The sequence below is a fragment of the Balaenoptera borealis genome (assembly GCF_965194805.1).
Source record: "Balaenoptera borealis genome assembly, chromosome: 5".
NCBI classification, from domain to species: domain Eukaryota; kingdom Metazoa; phylum Chordata; class Mammalia; order Artiodactyla; family Balaenopteridae; genus Balaenoptera; species Balaenoptera borealis.
The window spans coordinates 116,958,002-116,974,134 of record NC_138862.1 but is presented as its reverse complement, the minus strand read 5'-3'; the positions used below and the strand labels follow the sequence as shown (position 1 = coordinate 116,974,134).

The 16,133-nt window shown below is 42.7% G+C and overlaps 1 protein-coding gene and 1 long non-coding RNA gene across 2 annotated transcripts in view; both read left to right on the top strand.

The window, feature by feature from the left end:
- The window catches only part of TM4SF4 (transmembrane 4 L six family member 4), a 31,922-nt gene extending 18,275 nt beyond the window's left edge, over nucleotides 1–13,647 (top strand). Inside the window, exons 4-5 of the mRNA XM_082394497.1 lie at nucleotides 9,108–9,297; nucleotides 10,531–13,647. Of these exons, the coding sequence (XP_082250623.1) occupies nucleotides 9,108–9,297; nucleotides 10,531–10,548 (208 nt within the window). The 3' untranslated portion in view covers nucleotides 10,549–13,647. The remainder of the gene's footprint in view (nucleotides 1–9,107; nucleotides 9,298–10,530) is intronic.
- The window catches only part of LOC309629967, a 156,616-nt gene that overhangs the window by 86,596 nt on the left and 53,887 nt on the right, over nucleotides 1–16,133 (top strand). The gene's annotated exons all lie outside the window — the stretch shown is intronic.

The window sequence follows — 16,133 nt, the reverse complement described above, 5'->3', positions numbered from 1 at the left end:
TTGACCTGAGAGAAGGAGGTTGGTGGTGTCACCACTTGCATTCAAATATTTATTAGCATCAACATGAGGCAACTAATAATATTAATAAACAGAGAGCAGTGCCTTCCATTGAAAATCTTATAATAGAAAACGAGAATGATTACTCCTTAACAGAGCTCAAAGGCTTTCACTAATACCCCAAATGATGGATAACTAAACAATCTCTTAAGGTGCAGATTTATGGAAAACGACCTTGAAAACACTGTAGGTTCTTCATGAGAGTTATTGTTAATAGAACTCATTCAAGTAACACTTCATATTTTCACAGTACTTTGTAGTTTATAAAGGACTTCTTTAAAAATAAATTTATAATTTAATCTCCACAACAACGTTAAGAGGTAGTAACTCCCCACCGAGGCAGGCTGAATAAGTGTGATGTGCTCCAAGTCTCACAATTAGTGGGCAGCAGAGACAGGGAGCAAACTCACGTCTTCTAACTTCGAGTATTATTAGTCTTTTTATATTACACATCCTTCTGCCCCTAGACCGCACTGCTCAAGGCAGTAGACAGTTGCCATACGTGTCTACTTAAACTTAAATTCACGTAAATGAAATAAAGTTTAAAATTCCTCAATCACACTAGCCATATTTCAAGCACTCCGTAGCTGCACACGGCTATTAGGGACAAAATTGAGCATCATTAGATAGGGCTGCACTAGACGCTAACTTCCAAGGGGGCTGGGACAATCTCTGTTTTGTTCATCATTATGGACAATAGCACAGGGAGTGACATATCTAGGTGGTCGGGAATTAGAGTTGACGGGTCCTCCTGTACACAGAGGATGGGGCCATGCCTAAAAAAATCTGACACCGATTATTTAAGTCAGACCCCTATTTATTAATGTATAGTGAGAGACTACAGAACCTCGAGAGCAGGCTTCAGATGGAGGAGATGGAGGAGGCTGGTTCTGTATGACACCAGGTCTCAGTTTGCCCACAAGTGTTTCATCTAAAATATCATCCCCACGCTTCTCTGTAGTTAAACAGGAGTACAAGCCCTCTAATGTCCTCATATCACATGCAGTGATTGCCATGGGTGTTTATTTTACTGTGGAAAGCCCTCTCCTCTTACAGAGGACCGCTGTGGGCTTGGCTTGTTTGAGCACAGCATTCAGACAGCATAAGGTTGAGCCACCTCCTGAGGTCCCTCCCCCGATGGTTCCCTCTCCCCCACCCAGGGGTGTGACTGTGAAGCTACATGTTATGTCTCCTTTCAAGGACCCTTCTGCTAGTATTTCTATCCACAGGGTCAGTGCAGTATTAAACCTGTTTTCTATTTATTCTGTAATGTGAACGCTACTCCCCTTGATGGACTTAAAATCAATTTGAATAAATCTATGTCCAAAACAAAGGAGAGAGAAACACAAGGCATGCCAAGTAACACCCCAAGGCAGTACAATGGTCTTATATTGTTCTGACATGAGGGCCTCACACCCTCCCCTGGCACACTCACACCTGCTTGGGAGAGGACAGGAAACCACTTTTTTTTTTTTTTTTTTTTTTATTTTTTTTTAGTTGAAGTATAGTTGATTTACAATGTTGTATCAATTTCTGGTATACAGCAAAGCAATTCAGTTATACATACATATACATTCTTTTTCATATTCTTTTCCATTATGGTTTATTACAGGATATTGAATATAGTTCCCTGTGCTATACAGTAGGACCTTGTTATTTACCCCTTCTCTATATAATAGTTTCATCTGCTAACCCCAAACACCCGATCCATCCCTCCCCCGGCCCACCCCCCCTTGGCAACCACAAGTCGTTCTTTATATCTGTGAATCTGTTTCTGTTTCATAGATATGTTCATTTGTGTCATATTTTAGATTCCACATATAAGTGATATCATATGATACTTGTCTTTCTCTTTCTGACTTAGTTCGCTTAGTATGATAATCTCTAGGTCCATCCATGTTGCTGCAAATGGCATCATTTCATTCTTTTTTATGGCTAATATTCCATTGTATATATGTACCACATCTTCTTTATCCATTCATCTATCGATGGACATTTAGGTTGAGGAAACCACTTTTCAAAGCCCTCTGCATCTGTCCTCCTGCTGAAGCAGGTTTGCATTCACATCAGACCCATGTATCACACGTTACTCTGTGATAGATGCTTTCATATGTGTTGTTTTATCTACTCCTCACAACAGCAACTAACCCATCCATTAACAGGTATCAGATTAGAGCGCTTTAATAACAAACACAGAATAAACTGTGCAGGAAAGCAGGAACATTTCAGAATTCTCCACCCATCCTCTGTTCACTGTTGGGCTTTGATAGTTATCTGAAGGGGAAAGGTTTGTGTACCTAGACATCTGCAGAGTGGCTTCAAACCATAGTATGATCAAAAATGGCTGCATAGGGGTTTATTACAAAATCATATATATTATACTTTCCAGGTGATTTATAAGATAAGAATGATTTTGACTATTCGTGCTCTTTCCCATCATGCCCTGACTCTAGAATTTAATCCCACATAAAATGCAAGTCCACTCTTGGTGTGAAATAGGCCACGACTGCTACAGGAAGGGCTTTCAGGAGGATGGGTCCAGGCAGGGTGTCTCACCGCACCCTCTGTCACCTGGCGGGCTTTCCTCAGCTTGCCATTCTCCCTACATCCCACGTCCTGTCTTCCTTTATGATCTTATCTCCCACTGCCAGCTCCAAACCTCCCCTCCAACTGCAGAAGCTCATCTTGAGTTTCTTACAACAATCCTTGCACCTTGTGTTGCTTGGTGTTTTCAGTTAACAACGTGCCTTCACCCACAGCGTTTCATCTGATCCTCACAAAAAGCGTTCCTTCAGAGGTAATTCAGCTGAGGCCCGGAGAGGAGAACTGACTTGCCCAAAGGAATACTGTTCCTAATGATGGAAGCTCGAATCCAAGTTTTCTGACTTCAAGTCACAATGCTTTTTCTAGAGCACAGTTTATACTGACTTGCACTATCTGATTTTTGTAGAGTCCCTCTCGAAAAGCTCAGTGGCCTCTGTCTCCAATCTTTTTTACTATCACAGGGACTCTTCTTATCCATCAGATCCCAGTGTGTAAGCATCACAGGAGTTGTTGTTGTAGCTGCAAGTGTAACATTCATACACAGCTACTTAGTGAGTGAAAAGAAATAATCACTTGTATGAGACCAAAGAAGAGGACTCAGGACAGTTTCCCTTATCACCAAATGGCAGTGGCAGCATCTCTCCCTTCTCCTCCTCTTCCTCCTTCCCCTCCTCCTCCACCACCTCCTCCTCGTTTTTTTCCTCCTCCTCCTTCTAATGATTAATGGCTGAGTGCTTTTGCATGCATTATCTCACCTAATCTTCCTAATAAATCTCAGAAGATTTCTTATCCCTACAGTAGAAAAATACAGTTCAAAAAGTTAATTTGCCCAGGGCTTCACAGCTAATGATTAGTAGGAGAATTAAAAAAACAAAAGCACTTGACAGGACCTTACTTTGTGCTTTGAAGCCTGTCCCAAACAGGGAGCACAGAAGGACAGACATGGTCCCTGCCCCAGTGAGTACGTGGTAAGTTAGGGTGACGACAGGGAACAGACCCTCACTTGCTGAAAGGAGGAAATGGAGGCGTGCGAGGGAAACTTCTGGGAGGAGGTGACGTGGGCTGGTTTTGGAAGATGCACAGACGTGTGCCTTCCAGAGAGGATGGGAAGCATGTTTCAGGCAGAGAGAAGAGAAAGTCCTGAGGCAACTTCGAAAAGGGCCCACGTGCTCAGAGAGTGTCAGTTCGCTGAGTGGCCGGAAGCTCAGGGTGAATGTTGGGGGTGGTGAAGAGGGACCCACAGGATGCGGGTGATTGAGAGGCAGGTAGAGCTTCAAGACGTCGGGGAACGGCAGAGGACTTCAAGCAGGACAAGCCACGACCACTTGGGAGTTTCAGGACGATCATGATGGTAGCGACGTGCAGGATGAATGGAAGGTCTCAGTAACTGAACGAGGGAGCAAGGTCGGAGATTAGAGTAACAATCCAGATAAAATCCTGACCATCTCCAAGGCAGCGGAATTGGGGCTCAAAAGGAGAGAAATGTCAGAGACTGTCTGAGATGGAATCATCAGGATTAGGTATGAGGAGAAAGAGGGAAGGTTATCAAGGTGGATTCTGAGGTTTCCAGCTTGGGACACAAAAATCAGGACTCTTCAAGTCCGTAGAATTTAGTTCTGTTTTCCTTAAAAATGTTTGTTGGCGCTCATTTTAAAGGAACAAAGACAGTTAACTTTTTCTGTCATGGGAACCATACTAAAGAGGCATCCTAGAAGGGAAAAGAAATCTGGGACATTTTGAGATACACCCTCTTGGCTTCCTTTGAAGTAGGACCTCCTCCCAAACAAGGTCTTCCTTTCTGAGACAATTGGCTACCTCTACCTTGACCCTGAGCTGCTAAAAGGGAAGCAGCTTGCACAGGGCATGGGGACAACTGCGGGAGGGAATGCAGGAGGCAAGGCCAAAGACAATCAGCAGTGGGAGAGAGACAAGCAACACAGCCAAACACAGCACTGCCCGGTCAGGCTGCAGCCCTCCCTGCTCCCTGGGGAAGGAACTCAGGGGTGAGGAGAGGGCTCTCTCATTAAGCACAGAACTGACACCATTCAGTGTTCTGCCTGGACTTTCAGTTAAGACTATCTGCAGCTGCTCTTCAATGATTGCTTATTAGCAAGAAACCCCATACACTGCTGCAAGCACACTCCCCAGAGCTGAAAGCCACATGGACGGGGTGAGATGGCACGGCAGCAACCTGTTCCCAGCCTTCATGAAGCAGGAAACCCCCAGAGATGTTAAGATCCGGCTTTGCCCTTGGCCCGACTTGACTTAGGGTCCAGTTCCACCTCTGCCACATACCAGTGGTGTGATCTTGGGTGATGCATTCACCTTTCAGCTCTTTCTCTGTGAAATGGGGTGGCAGCAAGATCTACCTCACAGGTTCAGGCAAGAATGAAATAACATGATGTACATAATGTACCATTACTGCCACGTAGCACTTGCCAAACATTCAATGTTATGATTCATTTTTATGAATATAGCATCGCTGTGAATAGAATTTATTATGATGCATTAGAACTTTCTAAAATGTTATGCTTTTATGATAATTTTGTGATTAATTTCAATATTTTCAACCAGTCGCATGAAGGTTCAAAGAGAATAATTTCTTTATTATGGTAAAGGAAAACTTTGATTGACATACTATTAGAGATAACTATACACACTATTAGAGATGTGTTGTGTAAATCAAATTTCGTAAATTAATCATATTTTAATTATTCTAAAGGGATAAAATTACTCAAATACAGGGAATGTGTGTAACGATTAAGAGCACCGGCTTTGGAGTCAGACAGAAGGAAGATCAAATCCAGGCACTTACATTCTCTAGCCTCAGCTTTTTTTTTTACACTTTCTAAATACTTAATGTCTTTTTTTTAGCAGTACATTTCTTGTAATTGAAGTATAGTTGATGTACAATATTACATAAGTTACAGGTGTACAATGTAGTGATTCACAGTTTTTAAAGGTTATACTCCATTTATAGTTATTATAAAATATTGGCTATATTCCCTGTGTTGTCCAATATATCCTGTAGCTTATTTTATACCTAATTGTTTGTACCTCTTAATCCCCTCCCCCATGTTGCCCCTCCCCCCTCAACTTCTTAATCTGTGTATATGTTCATTCATTCAGTGAATATTTCCTGGGGCATTGTTCAAGAAAAGTAGCACCTCTTCGTAGGATTGGGAGGGATGACGGAACGCAGCTAGCCCAGCGCCCAGAACATGGGCAGGACCCCGTACATGAAAGCTACTCATTTACTGAACACTCCCTGTGCTGGAACTGGGGACAGAGATGGGGGACATGGTCTCTACCCTTGTGGATGTATAGTCACAAAGAGAAGACAGACAAGTGGACAGATGAGGACAGCTCAGGGTCCAGGGCACTGTGTACCAGAAGGAACCAGAGGGCTGGGAAGCACAGAAGGGGTACCACAGCCAGCTGAGGGCAGGAGGAGCATCAAGGGGTCTGTCTCAGAGGAGGAGGTGGCACCTGAGTTACCCAGGCAAAGCCCTTGGGCTCCCCTGCTCCTTCCTGCAGCTGCCTTTGTTGCTGGCAAGAAGTGAGTTGTATGAAATCCATGGTGTTCTACTCTGAGGTTGATGGAATTACTGCGTCTCAGGTGGGACCGCCCTTCACAGTGATGAGATTCAGTGGGTTTAAACTGCCTCAGCTCTCGTCATGTCACAGAATGTGGAAGCGTGATTAGCCTGCAGATCCATGAAAAATTAGGGCCCTCTCTCACCTGGGGTTGGAGGGTTGGACACAGCAATCATTTCCGGGGATCTGAGACTCTCAGAACCTGAGAGTTTGGGGGGAAAGAAGAAGGGCCTGTGGAACAGCTATCCGTGAGGGTTTGTAAGTGGTGAGGCAGCAGCTGGAGTGAAACTGAGAGCATTTCTGCACCCAAACTCAATCCTTGCTTCCAAATTCCCCCGTGAGCGGTTCATCAATATCACCACCAGGGGGCGGTGTCGTCCCACCAGTGGACAAACTCTTCAGCCGAGGGTCCAAACTGGGGACTGTCAATTACTTCACCTTAGGATCTTTTCTTTATAAAATGTGCCTGGAAAATATTGTCTTTTTATAACCTCTTATAATCAGCAAGTTGAAAAATTGTAAAGGTAGGAAGGACTACATGGAAAAAAACAGAATGGAAAAATGAGTGTTTTAAAAATAACATAATGGGGGCTTCCCTCGTGGCGCAGTGGTTGAGAATCCGCCTGCCAATCTTCCCGGACACGGGTTGGAGCCCTGGTCCGGGAAGATTCCACATGCCACAGAGCAACTAAGCCCGTGCGCCACAACTACTGAGCCCACGTGCCACAACTACTGAAGCCCACGTGCCTAGAGCCTGTGCTCCGCAACAAGAGAAGCCACCGCAGTGAGAAGCCCACACACCGCAACGAAGAGTAGCCCCCACTCGCCTCAACTAGAGAAAGCCCGCACGCAGCAACGAAGACCCAATGCAGCCAAAAATAAATAAATTAAATAAATAAATTTTAAAAATAATAGTAACATAATGAAAAGAAATTTTATACAGCAATACATAGGTATATTATCTCAGTGAAATTTCACAATTGTGAGGTTGTTCTCAGCCCATTTTATAGATGAAGAAACTGATGTGAAGGCCAGGGGGTGGGGGGGTGGTAGGTGACTTGTGTGAGGAATACACAGCCAGTGAGAGGAATGCTTGGATTCAAACCCAGGTCCATCTGAATCCAAAATACCAGCCTTTTTCCTTTAGACCAGACTGTTCAGCTTAAGTAAAATAATGACAATATTACGGTTTATTGAAAACTTACTATATGCTAGGCACTGTTCTAAGTGCTTTACTCGTGTTAACTCATTTAATCCTCACTTTAATTTAATCCTTATTTAACCCTATGATTTGATATTGTTATTCCCATTTTACAGAGGGATACACAAGTCACCCAGCCAGTGAGCTGCTAGAACCTGTATTCTCATGGGAAGGTGAATCAATGTGATAAACAATGTTTTATTTTTTATTTTTATTTTTTTTATATTTTATTTTTTGTAAATTTATTTATTTTATTTATTTTTGGCTGTGTTAGGTCTTCGTTTCTGTGCGAGGGCTTTCTCTAGTTGCGGCAAGTGGGGGCCACTCTTCATCGCGGTGTGCGGGCCTCTCACTGTCGCGGCCTCTCTTGTTACGGAGCACAGGCTCCAGACGCGCAGGCTCAGTAGTTGTGGCTCACGGGCCCAGCCGCTCCACGGCATGTGGGATCGTCCCAGACCAGGGCTCGAACCCGTGTCCCCTGAATCGGCAGGTAGATTCTCAACCACTGCGCCACCAGGGAAGCCCCAACGTTTTATTTTTAAATCAAGAGCAAAAGTCTCATTCTTTCCTTTACCCCTTCTGCTCTACTAAACTCTGGGGCATCTTCCATCATTTCAAAGATTTTTCAAAATCTTAATACAGAATGTATCTCAAATAAATGTGTACTGATGCACTGGAGAAATCACCAGAGACAGATCGTCAAAATGATCTAAAAACAATGAGGTGGATATTACTTTAGCAGTCAGATGGAGAGTTTCCTATTGAGGCCTTGAAAGGAGAGAGGACGCGTAAAGGAAGAGGGAGAGACCAATCTGTGGCTTTAAGAATGTGAGAAGGAATATAAATATGCAGAGATTTTACCCACTTTACCCTCATTGTTATCTTAAAGATACCACACTTCACATTTCTCCTTCAATGCACAATGCCCTTGATATTGCAGTGGACTCCTAATGTATATATTTTACAAATATATTGCAGTTTCTCCTATTTCAAAGTTTTTATAAAATGTGTATTAAGGCAGCAGATTATTTCTTCCTTTTAGTTAATTAACTCTTTCTGCAGGTGGAATCCCTACATCTTCACAAAAATATAGCTGAGTCAGTTCACAATTTGGCTAGAAGCAGGCCTTAAAAGAATCAAGCTCTTCCCTTTAACTATATGACACAATTGTACTTTACGTGGCTTCACACGGCCACTAGACGTGACAGATAATTTATCAGAAGTCCAAAAGGTCCCTAAGGACAATAGCAGGATAAAGGCCGTGAACATTTGTGAGATTCTGCTCCTGGAGTGTCTTCATTTTCATTGCCCCTTAATGGATATTAAACTTACCCATCCTCCTGGTCAGCTCATAAAAATCACTCTGTCACTCAGTAGCTGTGTGAGCTGGTGTAAGTCACTTAACAACTCTGTGCCTCAATGTTCTCATTTGTGAAATGGAAGAAAAGAACCATAGAGTTTCTATGAGAAATAAAGGAGTGAATATGTGTTAAATGTTCAGAACAGGGTCTGGCACCATAGTCTATACTCAATAAAATTGTTAGGTATTGTTTTTAAAAGTGTTGTTATTATGGGATTTTTTTTTTCTCATGGAGCTTATATCTTGGATAGATAGTATTGCAGAAGGAGAATCGTTATGGTGACTTTCTAGCCTAGGGTATTGCACACTTTTTACCAACATCTCCTTTCTCCCCCACGTCCCCGACAGGAATTACCTCAGGGACAGCGACCTATGGAGCCAGTGCCAAAAGCCTGACAACGTGATTCCCTGGCATCTGACCCTCTTCTCCATCCTGCTGATCATAGGGGCGGTTCAGATACTTATCTGTGCCATCCAGGTGATCAACGGCCTCCTGGGGACCCTGTGTGGAGACTGCCAGTGCTGTGGCTGCTGTCAGGTGAGTTGGGGTCTTTGTCCTTCCTTCTCGGCACGCAGGAGGCCAAGTCAGGCCACCAGCGCTAATGGGATGAGGGGGTGGAAAGGGTGACGGTGACTGTAGGAAACCAGAGCCAGGATGGAAAGTCCAGGCAGCCCCTCTAGCAGCTGAGGGAAGTTCTGCTCTCGGTGATGCTAACGTACCCAGGCTGAAGCTGGCCGAAGTTCTCAGTCTTACCCTTACTCCATATACATATAGAAGTTTATGATGATGTTTACATGAAGATCCCCACAGGATGTTGACATCTGTTGTAGGCACATATTGTCAGGAATACGCATCACGGTCTGTCCCCAAATGTTTTATTTCCTAAATAGATCTAAAAGTGGGTTAAAGTTGTCGAGTAATATATTGAAGGGTATTTTGTTTCCCTTGGAAAAGATATAGAAGAGAAAAATCATTCTTAAGTGCAAAAAATAAAATGAAATCATTTTGGGATTTACTCTCCAAATAAGACTGTAAATTATCAACAATATGAAAAATAAAAATAAACCTATGGATAGTAGGACAAGGTGATTATTTCAACTACTGAACAAGCCAGATCAGTCAATTATTCATACACATAAAGTTATTTTAAAGCACAGGTTGAAGTATGAGGAAAAAAATTAAATAGAACTTGAGAGTTGGGGACTTCCCTGGTGGTCCAGTGGTTAAGACTCCGCGCTTCCACTGCAGGGGGCACGGGTTTGATCCCTGGTCGGGGAACTAAGATCCCACATGCCAAGCAGCACAGCCAAGAAAAAAAGCATCCATGTTAATAACAGAAGGCTCAGTACATTGTACTGACTGTTATTTCCTTAAGAGGATGGAAATCCGTGTGACAGCATAGCTTCAAGGAAAGGAACACAGTCTCTGGGTTCCACCTCCCCAGGTTCTCTACTTATGAACTCCTGGCTCCTCTACTTATTAACTGTGGCTTCAGATACATCACTTGAGCCCCATGTGCCACTTATCAAAATTAATTTTAATAATAAAATGATGGAAAATAAAATGAAGCTTCCACACCTATAGCCTAAGCACAAGTTAAGTAACAGATTAAAACTCTGAAACAGAGTCAGAAAACATTCAGTAGGTAACCAATAAGGGGTAGGAGTAATCAGGAATAAGAGGGGTGATGGGGAGGGGAAAGGGAGGGGAGGAGAAAGCAAAAAAAAAAAAAAATGATGTTGTAATTAATTAACTTTTTCTACCTTCCAGGGAGATGGACCAGTCTAAACCTCCATGATTAGCTGCTCTAACTTAATGGTGTGTGAGAAGATACATCAACCTTATTCTTCTCTTCTTGGGATTGCCAATTCCTATCTGCTTCCTAACTGACAAAGCTTAGGGAAGCCAGAGTTATTCCTTCTCCTTTCCAACCCGGTCAGCTCAACTTAGAATCTTATGTTAGTTTCAAATAAAAAATAGTTTGGCCACTTAAGTAATATTTATGACTCTTTCAAATTAGCTTCCTCTTAGAATCGAAGGGCAAGTTCAAAGCAAATATTTCATAATTTTTTCTTTAAGAGTGAAAAATGTATAAGGTCACATGTACTGCCACACTGCTTCTTTGTATATAGAGGTGTTGATATCTTTGGTAATTTTACAGAAGTCAAAGGAAGAAAGCACATTGAAAATGAGAAGCTAAGACCAATTTTTATTTTTAAGATCTGTGGGAAAAAAGAATGACTGATGGATCATAAATAATTTTTATTTGTTTTCTTTTGTGCTAACATGTTTGAATTACTTGTAACTAATCTTCTGGACCTGCCATCATTCGCTAGGGTTTCCTTGTGTATATTAAATTAAAATCAGAATTCAGAGGTAATAAAGATTGTGTGCTTTTGGGGAGGTAGGGGCAAAAGATTGAATGAATAACACCCTCTTTTCATCTTTTCTACAAATGCTTCCTTTGCTCAAACAAAAAACAATGTTTTTAAATAGTTGATTTGGGTAATAATTTTGTCAGCCTACGTATGGCCCAGGATTAAGATAATAAGTGTTATCAGTTCTACGTGTTATGTTAAGACATTAGCTTTGGTTTTATGAGTCAGGCACTAATATGGAGTCAAATCCATTCTGTTGATTTCAGCTCAAACCCCACCTACCCACATATCAGCTTGGGGATCCTGGGAAAGTTGCTTTCTAAGTCTCAGTTTCCCCATATGTAAAAGGACTACTGAAAGGCAATCAATCATCAGGAAATTTTGGAGTCCCCCAAGGGTGAAACAAAGAGGCCTGTGGGATTGTCTATATGACTGATGTATAATACGGAGGATCTTAGAGGGTGTTACAAGCTAGAGTCTCACTTCTGCTCCTGCCAAGCTGATTGGCTGCACTATGTAAATTAGGCACACCAAAAACTGGGTTTCTCACAGTCACCAAGAAAGCAATTACTAATCATAGTGCTGGCCACTGGGGGCCGGGCACTGAAGACACAAAGAGTTACATGCTGTAATTCTTCCCTCACTATAATGAGAACTCTGAGGTCAGAGAGTGAGTCTGGCACTTGCTTAAGTGGAAGGAAGAAAGGCAGGCAGATAGGCAATTAAGATCTCATTGGCAGAACTATAAATACAAACACGTACATACACATACACTGACACACTTACACACAACGTGTTTCAATTCAGTTTAGACCATTGGTTCTCCAACATGGCTGATCATTAGAATCACCAAGGAAATGTTCTAAAGTTATGATTCCTGAACCCCAGCTTAGACCTACTGCATCTGAAAATCTAGGTGTGAGGCATGAAAGATTGTCTTTCTTCCCTTATGTAGTGTTGAAAGCTCACCAGGTGATGCTAAAATCCAGCCACTTTGAGCAACCATTGATCTAGACCACAGACTGGCATGCACCAACAATGACGAGTCAGACCCCATAACAGTCCATTGGGAGCTCACACTCTACTGATTAATACTAATCAATGTAGTACATGCTAAACCCTAAAGGTGACACAGGTAATGGTGTTCCAGAGATTCAGAGTTGTCAGGGCATTAGGGACTGATTCACTACCAAAGTTCTTTGATGAGGAAATAAGAATGTGGGGAAGACACATCAATTCTTTTTTCAGGAGTTTTCATTGACTCAGAACTTTAGAAATGAAGGGATTGTAGTCATCATCAACTCTAGTCTCATTATTTTACAGATAAAGAACTAAAACAAGTCTTTGACACGTTTTCACACAAAAGATTTCAAATCTAATTGTTATGAAGTTAGGGAAAATAGTTTACCATGGATAAGAGGACTTAAAAAGAAGAGATAGGAAACAAACGGTAAAGATGAATGGGCCCCTCCCTTGGTACATCCTCCTATAAATACACACACCTCTCAAGGTTGGTCATCCAACTGTCCAGAAAATTTAGTTTTTATTGAAATATAGTTGACATACAATATTATGTCAGGTTCAGGTGTACTACATAGTGATTCAACATTTACATACATTATGAAATGATCATCACAATAAGTCTAGCAACCATCTGTCCCCACACAAAGTTATTACAATATTATTGCTTTTGTTTCCTTTGCCTTAGGAGACAGGTCCAAAAAAAATATTACTGATTTATGTCAAAAAGTGTTCTCCTTATGTTTTCTTCTAGGAGTTCTATGGTTTCCAGTCTTACATTTAGGTCTTTAATCCATTTTCAGTTTATTTTTGTATATGGTGTGAGAAAATGTTCTAATTTCATTCTTTTACACATAGCTGTCCAGTTTTCCCAGCACTGCTTGTTGAAGAGACTATCTTTTCCCCATTGTATATTCTTGGCTGCTCTGTCATAGATTAATTGACCACAAGCGCATGGGTTTATTTCTGGGCTCTCTATTCTATTTCATTGATCTATGTACCAGTACCATACTGTTTTGATTACTGTAGCTTTGTAGTATAGTCTGAAGCCAGGGAGTGTGATACCTCCAGCTTTGCTTTTTTCTCTCAAGATTGTTTGGCTATTTGGGGTCTTTTGTTGTTCCACACAAACTTTAGGATTATTTGTTCTAGTTCTGTGAAAAATGTCATGGGTATTTTGATAGGGATTGCATTACATCTGTACATTGCTTTGGGTAATATGGACATTTTAACAATATTAATTCTCCCAGGTCCATGGTGCTAATAGGCTGGAGGGAGGATTTGAAAATGGCACTTGCCAATGCTGGTGTTATCCCAATAGAATGAGCTCCCCCGACTTCCCTGCTGGTCCAGCGGTTAAGATTCTGTGCTCCCAATGCAGGGGGGTTGGGTTTGAACCCTGGTCAGGGAACTAGATCTCGCATGCCACAACGAAGATCCTGCGTGCCACAACTAAGACCTGGTGCAGCCAAATAAATAAATAAATATTTTTAAAAAAATGAATGAGCTCCCCAAAAGGACCACCATCCCCATTCTTGGAGGGTAGGGGTGGCCCCAGTTGCCTCCTGAGTCTCCAGGATGCTCTCCAACATCAGCAAGTGGGTGTGATTCGGTCTCCTTTAAAACTACCACCTCTGGACTGGGTCTCAGAGCATGTGAGATTTTGCATGTGCCCTTTAAGAGTAGAGTCTCTGCTTCCTATAATTTCCCAGCTGTCCCAAACATAAGCCCTGCTGGTTTTCAAAGCCAGACATTCTGGGAGTTCATCTTCCTAGTACAGGATCCCTAGGCTGGGGAGCCCAAAGTGGGGCTTAGACCCCTCACTCCTTGAAGAGGACCTCTATGACTGTGATATTCTTCCTGTTTGTGGACTGCCAACCCAGGGGTGTGGGTCCTGACTATAACGTGTCTCCACTCCTCCCACCGGTCTTGTTGTGATTCCTCTTTATGTCTTTCGTTGTGGAATATCTTTTCGCTAGTCTTCACGTCCTCCTCACAGATAGTTGCTCTGTAAATAGTTGTAATTTTGCTGTGCTGTGGGCAGAGGTGAGCTCAGGGTCTTTCTACTCTGCCTTCTTGGCCATCTCCCTGCAGAAACTTCTTTTATGGGAGTTACCAACCTCGTGTTGCTTTCTGGAGTACATGACATATCTCTACACTTTGGACTACAAATTCTTTGAGGCAAGGGCAGTATCTGGATTCAAGTCTACATCCCCAGTGCCTAACAGGGGACCTGGCACATAACAGGCAATCGATAAATTTGTTGTGTCAATGAAGGTGCCCAGGGCCCATTTTTCTTTCTCCTATACCCTCAGGCTGAGTGAAGTAGTGCCCCTCATCCTGAGATAAACTGTAGGAAGATTTCAAAAATGAGCAGCCAAAAAAAGTGGGAAGTGGGCGTCTGTGTTACAAACTGAACAAGGGGCTGGAGTGATCCATGAGCATAAAAGTTAAAATTGTGTTTTCTATAACTGCGTTTGGTTTCTGACTCTGAGTGCCGCTGAGCCAGGGTTTAACTTGTGTTGTTCTTGGGGTTTTCCCTTCTGTGTCAGCATTCTACTGGGCCCATGAGCACAGAGACCCACTTGAATGGGGGAAAGGAAAAGTGGGGTACTAGGAAGAGCAAAAGAAAACCTAAATTATTTTCTGAAAATGTTATCCAGCTACATACACATAACACGCTGATGAGCCTGAGCTCTTAGTGGTGATGGAGGAAAAGAGAGAAAAAGAAATTCCAGGTTTTACCCAAACACACCATTCACAAATACAGTTGTAGGCAAGAAGTTATAATGAAGTGCTGAACAATGACATGTAAGTAGCACCCAGCTTCTCCTCCCACTGTTCAAGCCCTAGGAGAAGTCTGCCCAAGAACTGAGGACAGCTCCCCTCTGAGCAGCTTAAGGAAGACACAAGGTCTCTGGAGGATCTCCAGATGGAGACAAAAACAACAACAACAAACAAATGGTCAGATGGAACATCTCAAGACAGGCATCATAATCCTTCAATCAACAAAGACCCAGGTAGCAACAGGATATGACTGATGACTTTGGATGATCGCGTGGAAAGGGTACATGAAGTACATTCCTATTTAGCCAACAAACTATGGAATAACTATGGGTGCTAATCTATGGAGTATATTCATCCAAAAGGGGAAATAGGACAAATAAAGAAATAGAGAAGAGGGAAGAGGAGGAGAAGGAGAAAAAAGAAAAGAATAGGTCCAGGGTTTAGAACAATTCATGGGAGAGGACCACTGAGATTGGCCCCAGGGAGGAAAAAATCTGCCTTTCTACAAAATTACTTTGTCTTGTGTTAGAAATACTAACAGAATGACACTGACCTCAGCCCAGCATATCAGTCATGGTTCAGTCAGAGATTAAAGATCCATGTGTGTAAAAATTACAAGGATTTTCCCTTACTAATTGTGGGAGCTAGTTAAGCAGTCTCTGATAGACTGTTGTCTCTGTGTCTGATGCTGGGGCTTGAAGGCCACAGGGCAGGCAACCAACAAGGGAAGATGGTTGTAAAGGGCGAGAGAGCATGAACAAACTGGAATCCACAGCATGAGCTGAAGACCAGGAGGATGGATTGAAACCCGTGTCAGTTCTCGTTGCCTCTGACTTCAGTGGTACGTGTGTCCTGCAGAAGGTAGAACCCTTTACCATGGAGCTAAACACACACTGGGTGTGGTGTGGGCCCCGGGGGTCAGAGAAGCTGAAGATCCTGGGGAAGGCGAGCAGTTGTAGATCCAGCTGCTGCCTTATGTCAACGACAATGTGCAGGAGTTACAAGGTGCTACTGCTTCCTGTCTGCCCTCCAGAGCTGGCAGGAATCGCTCTTGTGCTGCACCCTAACGGGAAGCATAACTTTGGGAAATGCAGTTTGACCTAGCCAAGTCAACATGTTACGAAGCCGCCATACTCAGTTTGGAGAAGGGAATGGGTTTTTTTTACTTTCTTGACTGGGTGCACATCC